The 18320-nt window shown below is 35.6% G+C and overlaps 3 protein-coding genes across 6 annotated transcripts; 1 reads left to right on the top strand and 2 right to left on the bottom strand.

The window, feature by feature from the left end:
- Positions 1-835: 835 nt before the first annotated feature.
- Positions 836-1519, bottom strand: LOC137726939 (protein S40-1-like). The gene has a single exon (XM_068465892.2). The coding sequence runs from the start codon at positions 1392-1394 to the stop codon at positions 966-968; it is 429 nt and encodes a 142-aa protein (XP_068321993.1). The 5' UTR covers positions 1395-1519; the 3' UTR covers positions 836-965.
- A 6239-nt stretch (positions 1520-7758) lies between these two features.
- On the top strand, positions 7759-10858 carry LOC137725625 (pentatricopeptide repeat-containing protein At4g18975, chloroplastic). 4 transcript variants are annotated; one of them, XM_088693849.1, is made up of 8 exons: positions 7759-7884; positions 8281-8426; positions 8684-8755; positions 8888-8988; positions 9184-9280; positions 9404-9547; positions 10079-10291; positions 10439-10858. In XM_088693849.1, the coding sequence occupies exons 2-8, from the start codon at positions 8367-8369 to the stop codon at positions 10649-10651; spliced, it is 900 nt and encodes a 299-aa protein (XP_088549975.1). In that variant the 5' UTR covers positions 7759-7884; positions 8281-8366; the 3' UTR covers positions 10652-10858. The 4 variants fall into 4 exon arrangements, with proteins under 4 accessions (XP_088549975.1, XP_068320479.2, XP_088549976.1 ...); XM_068464378.2 differs by having other exon boundaries at positions 7766-7884; positions 8238-8426; XM_088693850.1 differs by having other exon boundaries at positions 7768-7884; positions 8315-8426.
- A 162-nt stretch (positions 10859-11020) lies between these two features.
- Positions 11021-17093, bottom strand: LOC137725624 (subtilisin-like protease SBT5.6). The gene is made up of 9 exons (XM_068464377.2): positions 16795-17093; positions 16491-16683; positions 16200-16388; positions 15621-15732; positions 13205-13769; positions 12912-13012; positions 12267-12624; positions 11892-12108; positions 11021-11795 (listed from the first exon to the last, which is right to left on the bottom strand). The coding sequence occupies exons 1-9, from the start codon at positions 16864-16866 to the stop codon at positions 11257-11259; spliced, it is 2346 nt and encodes a 781-aa protein (XP_068320478.2). The 5' UTR covers positions 16867-17093; the 3' UTR covers positions 11021-11256.
- Between the last annotated feature and the right edge of the window lie 1227 nt (positions 17094-18320).

Below are 18320 nucleotides of genomic sequence, written 5' to 3'. Positions count from 1 at the left end.
TTTGTAGCGCGCTTTTATAATGTGTATTTTAATTAGTCAATTGTGTTAACAAATTATAGGATGGGAATAAGTCAATCACTCTGTTCACATTTTTTTAAGGAAAACTAATGAAAATAGCTTGAAAATTTTGAGTTTTAACGATAAAGACAAAATAAAGGGTAAAATGAATAGTACCATAATTGACTTTTTAGTGTGTAAATGTGATTTTTCCTTAAATGAACAGTACCATGACTTTTTCGTTAAGGTTTCATTTTTTTTATACAAACGATTATTGTAGATGAAAATCACACACGGCGAAGCCACTAAGAGATCATAGGGGTTCGGGTCCATTCTGACTACAGTGCGACATGAGGAAGAAGGTTGATTATTCCTCGTGAATATTGTACAAACTCGACCATTTCACAGTATTGTTTAACTGTTTCGAATATCAGCACACGCTTTAGAATATGATCACATACCTTTTAGCTGCCGGAATTTGTCGCATACAGTGTTAGTCATACGAGTTTATAAGACTTTGGTTCGTTAGAATGCCAAGAAATACTCAAATTTAATCACATTGCCAAATAAAAAAGAAGGTGAACACAAACTAATTAAGAAAGAACAAACCCAGGACTCATCGTAACAATAACGGAATTTTTGGTTTACAGAGACTCTACAGAAAATGAGAAACACACACTTGTTTTAGCTTTTCACACACTCTTGTTTGATAATATTTATTATTCGTTTGATTTAATCAATCTGACAACTAGAAATATAAAAAAACGTGTAAAAAACTTAAAAGAGCGAAATCATATAACCAATTGACCTAACCAATATGGACAAAAGAAAATGAAAATTGAAAGGACCAAATAAATTAACATTTATTGACAGGGGAAGAAACAATTTCAATTTGCTCTCCCTCTTTTTTTTTTCCTTCGTATTTTTCCCATCTAAATAAAAGTAAAAATAAATAATAACTGTTAATTCTAAGCTTCCAAGAAACCAGTCATTCTGAGAATCGAATTCCGGACTCGACTCAAATCCCTTCCTTTAAGCGTCCGCCCGTTTCCTGTGCACAGGGAGAACGCCATCTTCCCGGCAATTCGCCGGCGCACGATCAGATGCGGCGGCACCATTTCTCCCCCGTCCCACTCCTCCTCCTTGTAGTAGTCTCCGTCGCTGTCGTCCTCGGAGCCGCTGAACATGTTGTTGGGGATTTTCACCGGCACAGACTTGATAATATTATTGTTGCTGTCGTTGTTGTTAATCTTCCCCATTTTCTTCTTCTTCGAGAAATTCGACTTGTCGTTTTGATGGTGACGCCGGAAATCCAAGCAGGTCTCGAAGTCGAGATTATCCACGGAGAAGATGACCTCAGATTCTTGAAACTCGTAGTCGGCCATGGCTAGATTCATAGAGCTAGAGCTGAAAGGAGGATTAACAATATTTGAGAATTTGATTGCAACGAAATATAAATGGAAGTTGGGTTTATGAGAAGCTTGGATTTTCGCAGGGTTTATATAGAGAGAGGAAGAGGAGGAAGAGAAAGAAATGAAATGGGGGAATCTAATCGTAGCGAGTACACTTTGATTGTTAATTTGTGTTGTCAGATGGCGTCACTGTTTAAGGGAAGGGCATTGAGTGCGGTCCCCGCCAGCCTTTTTTTCATTCAAATTAAATCCCTCTCCATTAATTTTTTTTATTTAATAAAAAATCCAAATAATGATTTTAGATTGGATGACGATTTCGAGTCTTTTTTTTTTTTTTTTGACTGGATGATGCTCTAAGCTACTCTAATTTATGAGAAAATACATTCGAACTTTGATGCTCGGGAGCAAATACATTATCCCGGCCAATCAATGTAATCCACGTTTATAATTTGACGAGTCATATATTTTCAGTTTTTTAGCTAAAATAATCTTTGAGATTGGCATAACTCATCACTTTGGTCTTTGAGATTTGAAATCGATAGAAGTGATCATGATTTTGTCCACCATCAATTATTTTAGTCATTCAGTGAAAAATCTTCATTAATTAAGAACAATGACAAAAATACCATTGAAGGTGGACAAACTCAATGATCAATTATATTAATTTTAAATCTCAGAGAGCAAAGTGAGAAGTTATGCCAATCTCAGAGATTATTTTGGATAAAAAGTCTATATTTTCACCTTTTGCAATTGAAGCCTTGTAGTTTTAGTCCTTGTTGGGTATCAAAGATTGAATTGATATAGTATGTTGAAGATAGAAATAAAAATAGTGTCTTGAAAATAAAAGATGAATTACTCATTAAATACATTGTATCCATTAAAATTCACCAGAAAATAGTAAAATAAGAAAAATAAGTTTCTTTTGTGTCTCTAAATCTCCTCGTCATCCTCTCAATCTTAAAAATATTCACATCCACCTTTAATTTACCCTGCATATTACAAGTAACCCAATCCATTCCTCTTCTAGACATCCAACAAGTCCTATATCACGTATTTTTTTCTATTTAAGAACAATAGTTTAGTTTATATGTTTATCTTCAACAAAATATAGTACGATGGTAACATATGTGAAGAGGATATATTGGCCTCTTAGAGATGTAATGTTTTTCAATTGCAACACTAAAAATTATAAGAACTGAAGTTGAACTTCGTCCAAATTCCGAAAACCAATATTATAGTGTGGTTGTTTTTTGTTACAAGACAAAGGGGTAGGGAAATAAACTGGTATCGACCTTGTCATTCACAAAACTCGAATTTAAAATCTCGTATTTACAAGTGATGAGAAGTACCACTCAATTATAGTCTTAGTTTAATTATTGTTGTAGCCTTTCTAACTTCGTCTCTCATTCTATTACCTCACGGCTCTTCTCTTTTTCTTAGCTAATTAACTGCACATTGACTTGGTGTGTTTTTGGTTGCGGTGGGTTCCGTTTTCTACCTTCCCTTTTGGTCAAAATTTGAGTTTTTTGAATTTAAATTTGTACCCATTTGTTTCAAACACGGATGCAGGGTGCTTGGGCAACAGTGCACGCATGGTCAATTGACAATTGGTACTGTAAAAAATCTTTTGAGACACACCTATTAATACTGGCTTAATTTTTTACTTTCTGTTGAATAAAAACAGTAAATGCAGAATGATTATTTGGCTTTGAAAGATTTTTTTAGTGTGTTGGGAATATAAGAAGGAACACCATATATTATTGCACAACTGAAGTGATACTTGATAAAAAAAAAAAAACACTACTCCCTTATAACGTGGTGTTCTGCCAATGTTACGAGCACACTAAAATATCTCTCATTTGGCTTCATCGCATCTTTCACATGGTATGTAATGATGTCAATGCTTTGTGACGTGTTGAAATTTTGTGTGTGTGTAATGTAGTCACATCCTTATTAATTTCATAATATTACTACAATCTTTGGAATACTAATCTCGTATCTGATTATTGATTAATACAAAAGAGCGAAAATAAACTCCCATGTATAAGTCTTTAATCCCGTATCTGAATCAGTAGCAAAGTACGTTGCATTTTATGACGAGAAATAACAAATCATATTCAAATGACAATGTCTCTTTGTTTCCACTTGTTTTGGTTTTTAAGTTTCATTTCCATGAATTCGAGGAATATGTATGTGCGCGATGAATTCGATATTCGATTGTAACAAACTCGGTTGTAATGTTGTGGGTTTTACTATATATGGTTCATCATAAGGTTGTGGGGCTTATCTGGAAGTTCTTTTAAAATAATTAAAAATGTTTTTAGAATAACCGAAAACATTTTTAATTCAAAAACACTTGATGTGCATTTTTAGAATTCATTTACATCTTTACTAAGAATTGATTCCTTAAAAATACTTCCAAACCTGTAAACGTCAAGATTTACCAACCATGGAAGCAAGAACTGTAGGTGAAACATAATTGCATGAAGATCGAAGGAACGTTGACGTTCAAACTCCACCAAAAATGAAATATTCTACAGGATATTATTCATAAGAAAAAAAACAAAAAAAGAAGTACACAAAATTTGAGAGAGCTAGTTGGCAAGCCGAGCCAAGTTGCTTGCAGTAATCAATCAGCTTGCGGTGACTTGTGAGATCTGTACATTCAGCAATCATTGGGCGGTTAAAGCGTCGGTGTAAAGCTACGGATCAGCCAGCTCGGCGCATCGTGCGGCTCATGCTGCGGGTCAGAACGGGGCCCAGCCCACGAGAGCTTTGGGTGCGGTCCACCTAATTTATCCAATTATCGCAAAATGCGGCCTTGGGCATACGACAAAAACCACTGGAAGAGGGACACGTGGTGGATGGCATCAGCCGGACAACACAGGGTACACGAGCGCGGGAATATGAATGATTGGTGCTTGAATGCCACGTTGACGCCGTTGCTTTCGTGTAATAATTAAGTAAGCAATCTTAGGACTTCTAAAGTGCCAAGTTTTGGTGTTGATGTTTAGGAAGCAAACAAAACCAATCAATCAAGCACTAGAGAATATGGACATTTAGGGCTTTTCCTTCGATGAAGAGTACGTTATCATCCTTTAAATTAAGAAAGTAATTTTTAGCCAATATGATTTGTAAGATTGTCTATTGTCAATTTTTTAGTTTTAAATTTTTTTTATTAAGTTGAAGAAACCATCAGTTCAAGAATAAGGTTTGTTTTGACAAAAATACACTCAATTTAACGAAAATTTCTTACAAAATGACAAAATGATTGACGGTGTATAATTTCAGGGACCACTTTTATCGATTTTAAATCTCAAGAATTAATGTGAAGAGTAATCCAATCTTAGAAACAATTTTCGATAAGAAGCCTTAAGAAAATAATGAAGTTATTTTCATTTGAAGGTAAGAACACAAAGCTGAAAAATTATTGTAGCTAGGTGATCGTAATTAGGGTTAGATTAATGAACTAACACGCGCTGTAGCTTTTATTTTTTTCAGGTAAAATCACATTATATGTAAACAGTACAGTGATTTTGCTTTCAAGTAATTAAGAATATTAAGTTAATTATGCACTCGAGGTCTGTTCAATTTTCCCTTTCCCCTCATATAAACAAAATGTAAAATCACATCGTTTAGGCTCATTCCAATTTAATTTGTAATTTTTTTTTCTTCCAGTCATGAGTAAATTCGGACTTATGACCCTTTTCAGTATTGGGACGAGAAAACAACATTTACATCAAGAACCAGTTGATTCATCAAGCTACTCATACAATTTGAACGAAACTTATTTTTCCTTTTCTGTTTAATTCTTATTGGTAAGATTTTGCAAGTGGTAATGCATTTATTTTAATTTTACATGCTAACAAAACATAGAAAAGAAGAAATAACTGTAATTTCTTTCGCAAATTGGAAGTAGGGTTTGTCTTAACTACTCCTTCAAGTACAACATTTTCCAAAGGGGATAAGGGAGAAAATGCTATATGAAGAAAGTAGAGTAATGCCAGAAGAATAAGTTAGCAAACAAGCAATAATATAATGCAGAAGTGTGCAAGTGTATGGTCCATGGGAGAGCTGGTTTTCCTTTGACCTAGTTGGATAGACGTACATATAACTCTTTTTAGTGAAAACGACGAAGCACGAGGCCTGGAATTTGAGTCTCTGGTGGTTTGGTATTGGTAGATAGATATTTTTATATGTCTGTTATACTGGATGAATAAGACTTCGATCTCATCTCTACTGATGATTTTATTTAGTCAGTGTCATCACATAATTAAGACTCGGCGACCAGTTATGAATTAATCAATTTTTTTATATTATATTTGAAAATGTTTTTAAAATGACTGAAAATGATTTTAGAACCAATCTTTCAATGAAAAACGCAAGTAAATCTTGGAAAAACACTTAAAGCGCTTCCTAGAAAAAACATATATATAACTGGCGTTTCTTTCAGAAAGCACTTCAAGTTCTTTTGGAATCAAACATTAATTGTTTTAAAAGCAATTTTAGTCATTTTAAAATCACTTCTAAATGAGCCATAAAAATTAATTTGAGACCACAATTGAAAAATTAATTAAATTATAAAGTTTCCACAGCGGTGTGTTGCTGAAGTTGTATGCATTTATCTCTATGCCTTTTGTTCGATTCTCTCCTTTTTTTGGTATCACTTGTATAGAAAAAAGATTAGATCACAATTTTCGGTCCATTTCGCAGAAAAGAACGAAAATTCAGCGATTTGAAACCCACCATAGACCCTATATGTGCTTACCTGTTGGTATACTTGTATAAAATGCTAAGTTGAAAAATAAAAAGAAAAAAAATTTTCAGTGGCCTTTGTAATTATTCTTTCCTTAGAGTTATGGTAATATAGATGGATACACAAAGATATGAGGAGGTATAATAATGAACATAAATTATATTTGGGTCTCACCGATATTCTACGAAACCTTATGATATAGAGTGCATGTGATGTACAGATTTTCGAAGTTAAGTACAATTTTTTTCTTTTTTAAAAAAAAAAAAAAAAAAAAAAATCAACGGTGGCTTTGCCACGGCAGTGCACCCTTTCAGAGGTCGAAAAGATTTGCATAGGCACTTTAGCGTCCCCTGACCATCATCGTGTGATTCACAAGTGTTAGGAATCAAACTAGGACGTGCTGTTTGAAATACGGATCTAAAATCATCCAAACTACTAGGCCACCTGTGGTGACTAAATTAATAACAATTATTGCAGTTATGTTCAACATACGTAATACTATGCTTTCACATCATATCATCCGATCTCGAAAAAAATAAGAACAAGATTTGGAGCTAGTTGTCACTAGTTTACAAAAACACACAAGCTAGGCTCAACTGATCATCTGAAACTAGTTGTTTTTCATAATTTGTTTTCATTAACAATTACAGAGCACGAAATTAGTTCCCCAAAATCTGGAACTTTGAAGACTTTTTTTCTCCAATGAATTATATTTTAATAATTCATGAAAAAACATTGAAATTTTACTTCTTTGCTTTGTTTATTGGTAAAAAAAAAAAAAAAAAAAAAAAAAAAAATTTCAGCGTGCCGGAAACATAACTTGATACACTAAGCCTCATAAACATAACGTTCCTGAAAATTGTGGAAAGAATGTAGTCGATGTTAAAAAAAAAAAAATCCTTGGGAGTCCGCTTGTGTTGGTCAGAGTAAAGCTGCAGCCACAGGAAGAGGATGGAACAACAGTACTACTTGGAACAACAACAATTCAAGATATAAGATATTGGCATAATCAGGATCTCGCGGTGGTTACAATGGCCGGAGGGTGGTGGTGGAACAACGGAGGTAGAAGAAGGAACAGATATTCAGTTCATGTTGGTTATGAAAACCTAGATTCATGTTATTGATAAGACTCAGAAAGCTGTGAAACTTGGAAGAATTTAGCTGTTTACACGATCGATTAGTAACTTTATACTATACAATAAATATATTTCTGTTTTTAATCTTTTAAAACTTATGTATTCCTTTTATTCTTTTTTTTTTTATTTTTTTATTTTTTTATTTATAGCAATAGGATAATACAAAATGTTTTGCGTTACTAATTAGTTCTTACTCTTTGATCGTCTTTGACTATCTGTTATCTTCGATGTTTTCCATTTGATAATTATTTCATTGTATTACTTTTATCAAATTTTTTATTATTAAGAGTGCCTCTAAGAATCTTCATTAAGACATTCCCGACTCCGCTCGTGTCAACATGACAACCTTCGCTAAATTATCGTAAATGCCCGACCACATGACACTCTTAAGACGACTCCTAAGACTAGCAGGCTCAAATGCATATACAGGCCCATACTAACATTAGCCCACAAAAATGAAAAATCCAATCCACTTGGGAATGGAAGTCCCCCTCCTCTCTATCTGTCCTTTTGCTTCTGCAACTTATGGCGTCCATAGCTCCTAACGCTTAAAACCCACTCGGAGATTCTTCACATCCGCAAGGTATGTAGTGCGTTCTTCTCTTTGCTTTCGATTGAACCCATGTTCATGTTTATGCTTATGCACCTAATTATTCATTTTTATCTTCAAGTTTGCTGAATTTTTCACTTCCTCTGAGCTTCGTTCTTAAAACCCATTACGAATATAATCATTAGGAAGATATTACAAGTTTTGGTAAAGTTTTGCTGTTGTATGGTGACCCACTTGATCGTATGATTTCATTTTTCATTACCCAACTGAGCTTTTCAAGCTCACATGGTTAAAAATCTGTTCTTTTGAATAAAATACCTGTTTTATTGAATGCTTATGTATTTGTTAATCCTGAATTCTGGAAAAAAGATTGTATTTTTATGCAGAAATTGGATAAGAAGTCTCATTCTATTTGTTTCCTTGTGAAAGTCGAATAAGAAGCTCTTCAATATAATCCTTGTGGACATTGCTGGTCCATGTAAACTGCTCAAGATATTGGAAATTAGAGAAGACTAATGTTTTTGAATTCCGGATATTGTATTCGATGTCAGTTCCCCTTATTAGGAATTGATCAGGTACACAATGAATCACCTTATCAATGATTTTTCGAAGGGATGTGATATCCACACACCTTATTTCACTTCTCACACACCTTTTTAATTTTTGGCCATCGGATCGGATGAATTAAAGAAGATCAACGGACATAAATTATCAAGGGGTGTGTGAGAAGTAAAATAGGATGTGTGGATAGCACACCCCTTTTTCGAATTCCATTCCGAGTGCTCCCTATTCTACTTGAGTGTTCAGTCTAACTTCTCGGATGGCTCGGTAGATGAAAACAGGTGAAGCAGCTTTACCATCGGGGTTCAGCTTCTCTAATTGCAGAACTAGTCTCTTGTGGAAGGTAACTGGGTTTGTTGCTTGCTGTCCTCGTTGTTAAGGCAAGCTAGAAAAATGTCGTACATGTACTTTACCTCTTGCTAACTTGGACGTTTTCATTTAAGAGTTTCATCACTTTTCTCTTCTTTTCTTCTAGAGAAATTCGCTACTTCACGCGGTGGCTCCAAGTCCATTCAATATCAAGTGCTCCTACAAGCAAAGTAGAAAGCCTCTAACTAGTTCAAAACCGGTTGAGAAGTAGGTTTGCTATCTTTCCTTGTAGTAAACATCTGATGTTTTCATTGTTCAGTTGAATTGCTTCAAAGCACTGTTTCATCGTGCTTGATGACACTTTATTTCGATATGAATGTTTAGCTATAGCTGTTTATGAACATTTATTTGGTTTTAGGCTGTCTTAGTGCTTAAAAAAGATGTACTTTGCATGAAATGTAGGAAAATAATCAAGAAGGCGGGAAAGAAAGAGCACCACTTATGGCAAAGAAAAGATTCGGCCGGGTCTGGGCAAAAGGCACTCAATCTCGTTAGAATTGTTAAGTTTTTCTTCCGTTTCTTGAGTGTCATGTTTTTGCTTTTGCTCTTTCAAGCTTTATAAGTTTCTGAAACTATGATTTGGATCCTCTTTCTACTTTCTTCATTAACATTAAGAATACAGGTTTCAAGTCTTCCTAATGAGAAAGAGACCATTTTTGGAGCATTAGATAAATGGACGGCTTGGGAGACAGAGTTTCCGTTGATTGCAGCAGCTAAGGCCTTGATAATCCTAAGGAAGAGGAGTCAATGGGTGCGCGTAATTCAGGTATGACACTTGCAGACTGTACTTCAGATTATGAAGAATTTATACCGATTACTTTAGGCGCAACCTGAACCTAATGACCGCCATTATCAAATTGCTTTCTAGATAATTAAAGCTTAGATGGATAAACAAATGGAAATTTCACTTTTGAATTTTTTTTTCAAATGCCATTGAATGTGACATACAAGTTAGCTTGGTTTAAGATGAGACCTACATGATTCCTTTATAGGATAGCTCCATTTGGAATACACCTTAGCTTGGATCGCTCTGAGAACTAAATGCTTAAAAGCATAAATCTGCAAAAGTCCGCTTGACACGAAACTATAGATAATGATTTGACTTAGAGATATTCTTCAAGGTGGCTTTACGTGATTAATTTTGCCCGTTTAAGCCTAAATTAACCGTACAAAACCAGCTGTGTTAGTTGTTGGATCGCCTCATTTTTTAAAGTACAGAAAATGCCTTCTGCTCTAGCTATGTGACAGTGAAAATTGCTGGTTGTATTAAGAGTGGCTAATCCATAGTGGTGGTCAGGTGGCAAAGTGGATGCTGAGCAAAGGCCAAGGAGCAACAATGGGAACGTATGACACCCTATTGCTGGCATTTGATATGGATCAGAGGGTAGATGAGGCTGAATCATTGTGGAACATGATTCTGCACACGCATACGCGCTCCATCTCTAGGCGGCTGTTTTCTAGGATGATCTCTTTGTATCATCATCATGACATGCAAAGCAAGATAATAGAGGTAATTCGACAATACCGTGCCTCTAGCACTTTGGCATTTCCTGAGAAGTTCGACAATATTGTACTGTGTTCTGTATCTGATGTCTGCGTTAAAGGTGAATAAGATTTCATCTTGTTGCTAAGATTTAAATCTCTCCTAAAAATTCAGGTATTCGCAGACATGGAGGAGCTGGGTGTAAGACCAGATGAAGATACTGTCAGGAGAGTGGCACGCGCTTTTCAGGAACTAGGGCAAGAAGAGAACAAAAAACTTTTCTTAAGAAGATATCAGTGTAAATGGAAGTACATTCACTTTAAGGGTGAAAGAGTTAAAGTGAGGAGAACTAATGCATGGAATGAAGATGACAACTTAGGCAACTAAAATTGGACTTGCTGGGATGCAGAATCTGATCCTGACATCTGTTTTCCCGTTCTCCATTTTTAACCCATAGATGAAGATATGTACAGATATAGGGTAAGATTCAATGCTACGTACTTGCTAAAGACGGTACTCAGTTGTACAATCTGATGGATTCGGTATGCAAATATGCATCCATTTTGTTAAAGTGATCATCTTAAATTTTTTGGATCTGGGTTCTCTATAGTAGTAGATTATCTTCTTTTAAATGCAGTAAATTGTTTGCAAATAGGTCATTTCCATTGTAGCTGATGAGTGCAAACCGCCAATGCAGCTGATACTTTTCTTTACAGTTTGACAGTGTTTGCTTCGATCATACACTCAGAATCACGATTGTTACTGAAGTTCTTCATTCTTTAAAGTTTGCAGATGGTAATACTTTCTTATTTTTCCATCTAAAAAAAAGATGAAATAGGTTTACGACTCCACAGAATAATATTATGCCCAATCCTTTTGCTCCGGCAACCCCTTCAAGTACTGCAATGTAAGAGTCCTCCTATCTCTATTTCTTTGTTCCTATGGTTTGGAATGACATCGAAATCTAAAAGAAATTAAAATGGTGATGAGTTTTATGCTAACGACACTGCAATAGGACTCCTCACAGTATACAACCCATCAGTCCATGTGTACCACCCAAAGACGTACTCATCTTTGCTGTGCTTACTAAGCACCTCTCTTCTTGCTTTAACTGTTATGGTGAAGCTCTTCTTCTGCCCGACATGATCGAAGAACAATATGCTCGGGGATGCCTTAATGGAGACTCCTAAAGGTGGTTTGGCTGTAAAGAAGTAAATGCTTTTGCTGTTGCCGACGTTTGTGACTGTCCTCTTGATGATCATTGCGTCCTTAAGTTTGGGGATTGCAATGGAAGGGTAGTTCAAGTTGATTGCTGCCGGCGGTGATGTTGGACACTTGAACGTTGGGTCGAAGTCCTTGGCTCCTCCTATGCTGCAAATGTACTGAAGATAGTCTTTGTATGAAGCATCATAGACAAGGCCGGGGTCTGCTGCCTTCGTGGGACGAAAGTGGCCAGCCCCATATGCAAAGGGAGTAGCAACACTTCCTGATTCATCATTCAATGGCAAACCCAAGTTGTTCCTTATTCCAGCTGCAAGGCAAACAACAAAAAGTTAGAGACTATCAAACAATGTACTGGCTTTAAACAAGTGGGCCCTGCCTCGAAATTTTGTGGTATTTAGTTTACCTGTGGTCATGATAGCAGATCTTATGGCAGCACCGCTCCAAGTAGGGTGGATTGCTTTGACGAGTGCTGCTGCAGCTGCTACATGAGGGCAAGACATTGAAGTTCCGGAGTATATATTATACTGAACAACTCGGCGATCTATACCCGACAACTTGGTTGGCGGATCAGCCTCAGTCCACGCTGCCAATATATTCAGCCCTGGAGCTGTGATATCCGGCTGCCAAGGTGAAGGAAGAGAGGTTTAGTTTCAAAATCATTAAATACCTAAACTTTAGTACGTAATAGTTTCTTTCAAACTGTTCCTTGCCAACATTAACAGTTGTCGGAGAGATTGCGCTAATTAGGTAACAAAAATAAATACGTCACGAACTTTACCTTGAGAAAATTAGGGTCAATGATATTGGGGCCTCTACTAGTAAATGCAGCCATGAAAGGAGCTGGCTTTCTATTCAACACAGTCCTTGCAGGTATAATAGTAGCCGTTGGAATTTTGGTAGAGTTGATGTATTGAAGAATTCTATTGGCATCTTTATAAAGCACCGAAGTGGCAGGAATAACATGAGCATCGCATGCAATTTCAACCCCATTTTCTGCACTGTTTCCTAATATAAATCCAACTCCTCCTGCCCTTTTCACTTCCATGCCTTTTACAACTCTCATCCCACTTCCTCTCATGCACAAAACTATCTTTCCATTCACCTTCTCAGGTGAAAGAGAGCCTGGTAGGCATTGTCTGCAGCCACAATATTGAGTTTTTTCTACAAGTCATTAGCTAATTAAAATCACTATCTAACTACTATAACATAGATTAAGTGAAGAGAGATATGCATAAATAGAACCGATTATAGACTTTGAATTGTAAACAGAAACTGAGGAAATTCTAAACAGACTATAAGCCGTATATAAACCATGGTTAAGTGCCCTTTTATATGTGGTTTAGTGTCTGTCAGTTCTATTTAAGTCTTAAATCAGTTCTGATTGTGCATATTTTCTTTAAGTAAATCATAGAGTAAACTTTACCCTGCAATATCTTTGGGTACACCAGAGTTAATAACATCTGCAGCATATACTAAAGGGTACTTCTTATTCTCTTCCAGCTTGCTTGGTGTCACTGTTTCTCCCTGAATGTTAATTCAATCAAACATTTTAGAAAGTACCAAACTGTACTGCATGTCCTTATAGGAAAAAAAAAATTGCTTCCAGCGACAGTGATAATGAGAAGAAGTGCTTCCTACAAAAGTATTCCCGAAATGTGCCCTAACTCAAATGCTAACAAATCGTACTTTCCAATTATATGTAATCTTTTAAATTACCTCAATTGTGATCCCATTTCCAAGCACAACTGGTGCGATGAATGCCCGGTCGAGGCTACTAGCACCAACTGTGATGATCCATGGAGCTGAATTTACAAGAGTAGATGGGGCAGGGCCAGAGTTCCCAGCACTACATGCCACCACAATGTTCTTCTTTGTGGCATGCAATGCTCCAATAGCAATGCCATCATTGGTGTAATTTACAGGTTGGCTTAGCCCAACTGATATGCTCAGTACATCAACACCATCACCTATTGCATCATCAATGGCTGCAAGCATGTCTTCCTCAAAGCATGTGTTGCCGCCCACCTTGGAATGGCCTGGTATCGCCCAACACACTTTATATATGGCAAGGCGCGCCAATGGGGCACCACCAGAGGCGGTGCCTAGGGCAAAACCACCCAGGGCTGCGGCATTTGGAACGACTCGGCCTGCAACGGTTGAACTTGTGTGTGTGCCGTGGCCATCCATGTCACGCGGTGATCGGTAATCCTCCGAGGCATTTACTACATGGCCATAGTATTGCTCGTAACCTTTGAGGTAGTAGCGAGCTCCTATCAGCTTCCTGCGCAACAATCCATATCAAAGGTGAACTTGGGATCATTTACTTGTGAGTATAAGACTTTAAGCACAATGTTTGATTCTTACTTTGCAAGTTTCACTATAATGAAAACCCAAGTTCCGCACAAGATTTTATTTATATTAGTTAGATAGTAAGAAAATAATTCTACCAATTGGGTTTTGCTCCATGTAGTAATGAGTTAACCAATGAGTTTTTAATTATGATATGTTACATGCTTCCACAGCATGTATATATGTACATGTGCATGCTATATAAAAGGTAGTAGGGATTTTTCATGTAAAAGGTAGGGATTTTCTATATGTGCATGTTATGATTTACCTAATGATCTATGTGTACATAATATCATTGAATAGGAAATATATGGGTCTTGTATGGTATTGTCTCTTATTTCTCCTATAAAAGTAGTAGGGATTTTCTATTTCAAGATAAAAACTTTTCATGCAATATGATGAGTGAGATAAGAAGACATATACACTCATATATTTGAGTACAAATGTAAATAAACAATATGTCAATCTTACTAGTACTTTAGTTGAAGACGATATAACAAAATAACTGTTGCGAACTTTGGGAAATCAAACCCAAAACATGGATTAAACATGTAATTTGGACTTCGTGCATATATAAAAGTCTATTTGTAGTCTGTCTTTATTAATTTAGTTGGAACACATCAGTATAATTTGTTGTACTACTTTTATTAACCCTTATCAGAGATATGACCTATAATTTAAGTAAGCAACTTATACATTTTTTGTTATCTGTAGAAATATAAGTGTTCAATTTCTGGTACATGCAGTAACATTTGCAGTGTGAAGCTGAAATCGCAAAGGTGAGCACTGTACACACACCACCGAGCTGCCCAATTGCAGTCGTTCTCTTTTTGACAACAAGAAAAAGTTGAGAACTGTGCAACTGAATACTTGGGTTTAGGTCATTTTCCAGAAAGCAAATAGCTAGGCTGACTCCAAATGCAATGGTCACAGACGGGCCACCAGATAACGATAAGGAAGTTCACAAGACTCGAAACAAAAGAATCCAAAAGCAATCAAATCAATTATTTGTTTGCAAACAAACAAGCTAGTGACCATGCATGTTTCCTGGGTCAGAAATTCTTTTATAACTCAATTGAAAGGAAAGAAGAGTGCAAATGAATCTACTGTTTCTTTGAACTGATTATAATTATTCATGTTTGCGTGATCCACAAAGTAAGAAAGTCAGAATCACATCGTGTGTGCAACTCATCTTAATAATTCTCCACTCCCCTTAACAATGGTATAGCTAGTGAAACATTTTATTTGTTATTTTCACTTTCAATCCTCACATGGAACATGACCTATAAATTGTAGGATAGATAAAATTAAGAAATGGAGTTGAATTTTCTAAAGTTTGTGATTTGGAATTTGGAAGGCATGCAGTGCCATGCTGGAGGGCAACTTGCTAATGCTTTTTTTGATATTGACATCACTACGGTTCCTTCTTGGCTCATTTTATATCCCTTAGTGTGGGGTCTAGCTAGTCCCCTCTAGGGTAAGGGAGATATTTGTATGAAATTAGATGTAACTCTATCGTCACGTATATCATAGATATAGACAAAAATATACACAGTCCATTTCATATAAGTTTTAGCTAGAGATAAAGATACAAAAATATTTTAGACTAAAATGTGTCCAAAGCGCAAAGCTAGCCTTATGTAATGGTATTAAATCACTTCACATGTCTTGCTAAAAATTCTAATTTGCCTCACCAACACAGTTCCCCATGCCACAAAATGGCTACATATATAATCAAAGAAAGTTGATGGAAGGAAATCAACAATTAAACTAACAAACTTACCTGTTACAGTGAGATGAATTAAAACCAGGTCCTGATTGGCAGATTCCCTTCCATGAATTTGGTACGGGCCCCATTCCTTCATCCCTAAAGCTCTTTGATTCTGGCCAGACACCTGATCATAAAATCAACGAACATCATCATCGCATGCATCCAATCATTCCCATCCCCTCCACTCAGTAGAGAATCTAACCTACAACAGGGATATCTCTTCACGTCCACAACAATTTGATAACGTGGTGAGTTATCGATACAAATTAATATACCTGAGTCAGTAACACCATATATTTTCTCTCAATCCTGACACATAGTGTTGAAGACACAAAAAAAAAAAGACTATTTGGCACAACATTTTTCTCCATTAAACACAGAGTGATATAATAATACCAGTGACACAACATATCTTCTCATAGAATAAGTGCTCTAGACACAATAATATACAATATACCACCAATAATACATGCATGCATCAGATTTTTACCACCCCAGACACACAAGCAATCACATGTGAAACAGTTCAATGGACAGACAAACTAATATATGAAGTTGTTTGATAAAATTGATGTATTCTTAATTTCTTACCACTATCAAGGAGCCCAACTATGATGTCCTTGCCAAATCTGGCTTTGGATAAGAAGTCTCCTCCCATCTTGTTGTCCATCCAGTGCCTCTGTTCCTCTTCTAGTATGCCTGAAAACTCCCAAGACCTTGTGGTGTGCATAGAGTACTTTTTTGGGTGGCTAGCCCACACAGACACAACTTCTTCCAACCCTGCAGTTACCATTTAATTTCTGTAGCATTACACAGAGAGAGAGAGAGAGAGAGAGAGAGAGAGAGAGAGAGAGAGATGATGTGATTGGTTTGGTTAATTACCAGATAGTTTGGAAGCTTCGTCCTGAGTGAGGACTGCTGCAAAGCCATTGATGCTGTGCTTGTAACTGTAAAGCAAAGAAGCTCTGGCATCTTCTTCTGTTTCTTTCACAGAGAGCAAATACGAGTGATGGATGTCCTCAATTTCATGGAGTGCGTTCTCTCCCCTGTGTTCTCCAAAATACACTATGTAGACCTATAGATACATACAAACATGTATATAAGTACAAATACATGTGTCGTATATACAAGAAAAGATACAAGAAATGGAAGAAAAAATAGGTTTATCATAGCCAAAGGGAATGACCTTTTTTTGATCTGCACATGAGGCTAAGAGAGGAAGAAGGAGAAGGAGAGAGAGGATGAAAATTTTCTCCATTGGTTTTGTGCTGAGGAGTTTAGTGGATACAAATTTGGACCCGATTAACAGTGTTTATATAGAAGTTTAAGATATAAATTGAATCAAATTCTTCTTTATTTCTTATATGTCAAAATCGAGGAGGGACCTAAATACATGGTAAAAATATGATATCTGATATATGAAATTTGTTGTGCAGATGGATACGTTCCTACTAGCAGTGGACTCTTTTAGACAATTAAATTGCTATTTTTTTTTTCAGTTACATTGAATTTTTTATTTATTTACAGTTCATTTTTTTTAATTTACTTATTTTGGTTGACTGATAAAAAAAGTCGTCAGAGCTTAATTTAGATTTTACTAGTATATGCCCACGCATAAAGTGTGTAAAATTTTTTACGTTTGTTTTTAAAATTGAAGGAGAGAGGAAGAAAATGAGAAATAACATTGGAGTGGGGAGAGAGGTTTGTTTATTTTTTTTCAAAAAAAAAAAAAAAAAAAATTAGAGAAGATAAAATCACTTGGAGGTGAGACTTAAACAAAAAACAACAAGTGATCTTTTACTATAGTGGTGGAAAAGAATTGAGCTCTTGCATAACGGTGTGGGTTCGAACTCGTTAGTAGTTAATCTAACATCTAATCTAACAAAATCTATTGTTTCACAATTAAAAAAAAAAATATTTTGTGAAATTACCTTATTGTCCTTAACTCCTCTATTGTGATAGAAGATAAAAATGTATTTTCACCCCATTTTAATTGACAAAAAAGATTTTATTAATATGTATTCGGATTATCCTTAATTTTCTTTAACTTGATATGTTTTTTTGAACGTACTGCTCTCATTATCTTATTTATCCTGCTCCCTTTCTCACCTCTCTTCTATGTATATACTTTCTTAAATTTTCCTCTTGATTTATTTTAAAATAAAATAACAAATATCTTACCAATCTGATCGTTAATATCCATAAGTACATTGATAATTAAAAAGCATCACGTGGAAACAAAAAAAAAAAATTATTTAACTACTGAATTCAATATAAGATAATTACACTAACATTTTCTACATTTATCACCTCATGTTTAAGAAATGGAGTAGGATTCTCTCTCTCTAAATCTCATCTCCATCACTTGCCTTCTCTCTCACTTTGAAAAAAGAAGTAACACTAACACTTCCTAGAGTTTTAATTCATTTTCACATCACTCATTTAAGAATGAATTTACCCATGTATTTAACTACGTAAATAATAAACAAAATATGGCTAAATCAGATTAATGATCCTCGTGGTAATAGACTATTCGCAATATTATCCATATGGTAAAATAATTAAGATTTAATCCCTCATGGTGAAAACCATTAACAAATTTAATCGAAAGTGAGATTTCCGTTAAATCTTCGTTAGATGCAAGGATATATAGCCACACTCATTTTTGTGTTTACCTTTGTCTTTTACTACTTCATCTCGCTCTCATAAATT

The sequence above is a fragment of the Pyrus communis genome, chromosome 5, assembly GCF_041283825.1.
Source record: "Pyrus communis isolate YQ-2024b chromosome 5, ASM4128382v1, whole genome shotgun sequence".
In the NCBI taxonomy this organism is placed as follows: Eukaryota; Viridiplantae; Streptophyta; class Magnoliopsida; order Rosales; family Rosaceae; genus Pyrus; species Pyrus communis.
This window is presented reverse-complemented; position numbering and strand designations above follow the sequence as displayed.

Bases quoted from the DNA above. Each gene is read 5' to 3' on its own strand.
- LOC137726939 (XM_068465892.2), bottom strand. From the start codon at position 1,394: ATGAATCTAGCCATGGCCGACTACGAGTTTCAAGAATCTGAGGTCATC.
- LOC137725625 (XM_088693849.1), top strand. From the start codon at position 8,367: ATGTTTTTGAATTCCGGATATTGTATTCGATGTCAGTTCCCCTTATTA. The intron at 9,281-9,403 runs GTTAAGTTTTTC...TTAAGAATACAG, and splicing joins CACTCAATCTCGTTAGAATT to GTTTCAAGTCTTCCTAATGA. The intron at 10,292-10,438 runs GTAATTCGACAA...CTAAAAATTCAG, and splicing joins TGCAAAGCAAGATAATAGAG to GTATTCGCAGACATGGAGGA.
- LOC137725624 (XM_068464377.2), bottom strand. From the start codon at position 16,866: ATGGAGAAAATTTTCATCCTCTCTCTCCTTCTCCTTCTTCCTCTCTTA. The intron at 15,733-16,199 runs GTAAGAAATTAA...TTTTATGATCAG, and splicing joins AGTTGGGCTCCTTGATAGTG to GTGTCTGGCCAGAATCAAAG. The intron at 12,625-12,911 runs GTAAAGTTTACT...TTGTGGCTGCAG, and splicing joins GTACCCAAAGATATTGCAGG to ACAATGCCTACCAGGCTCTC.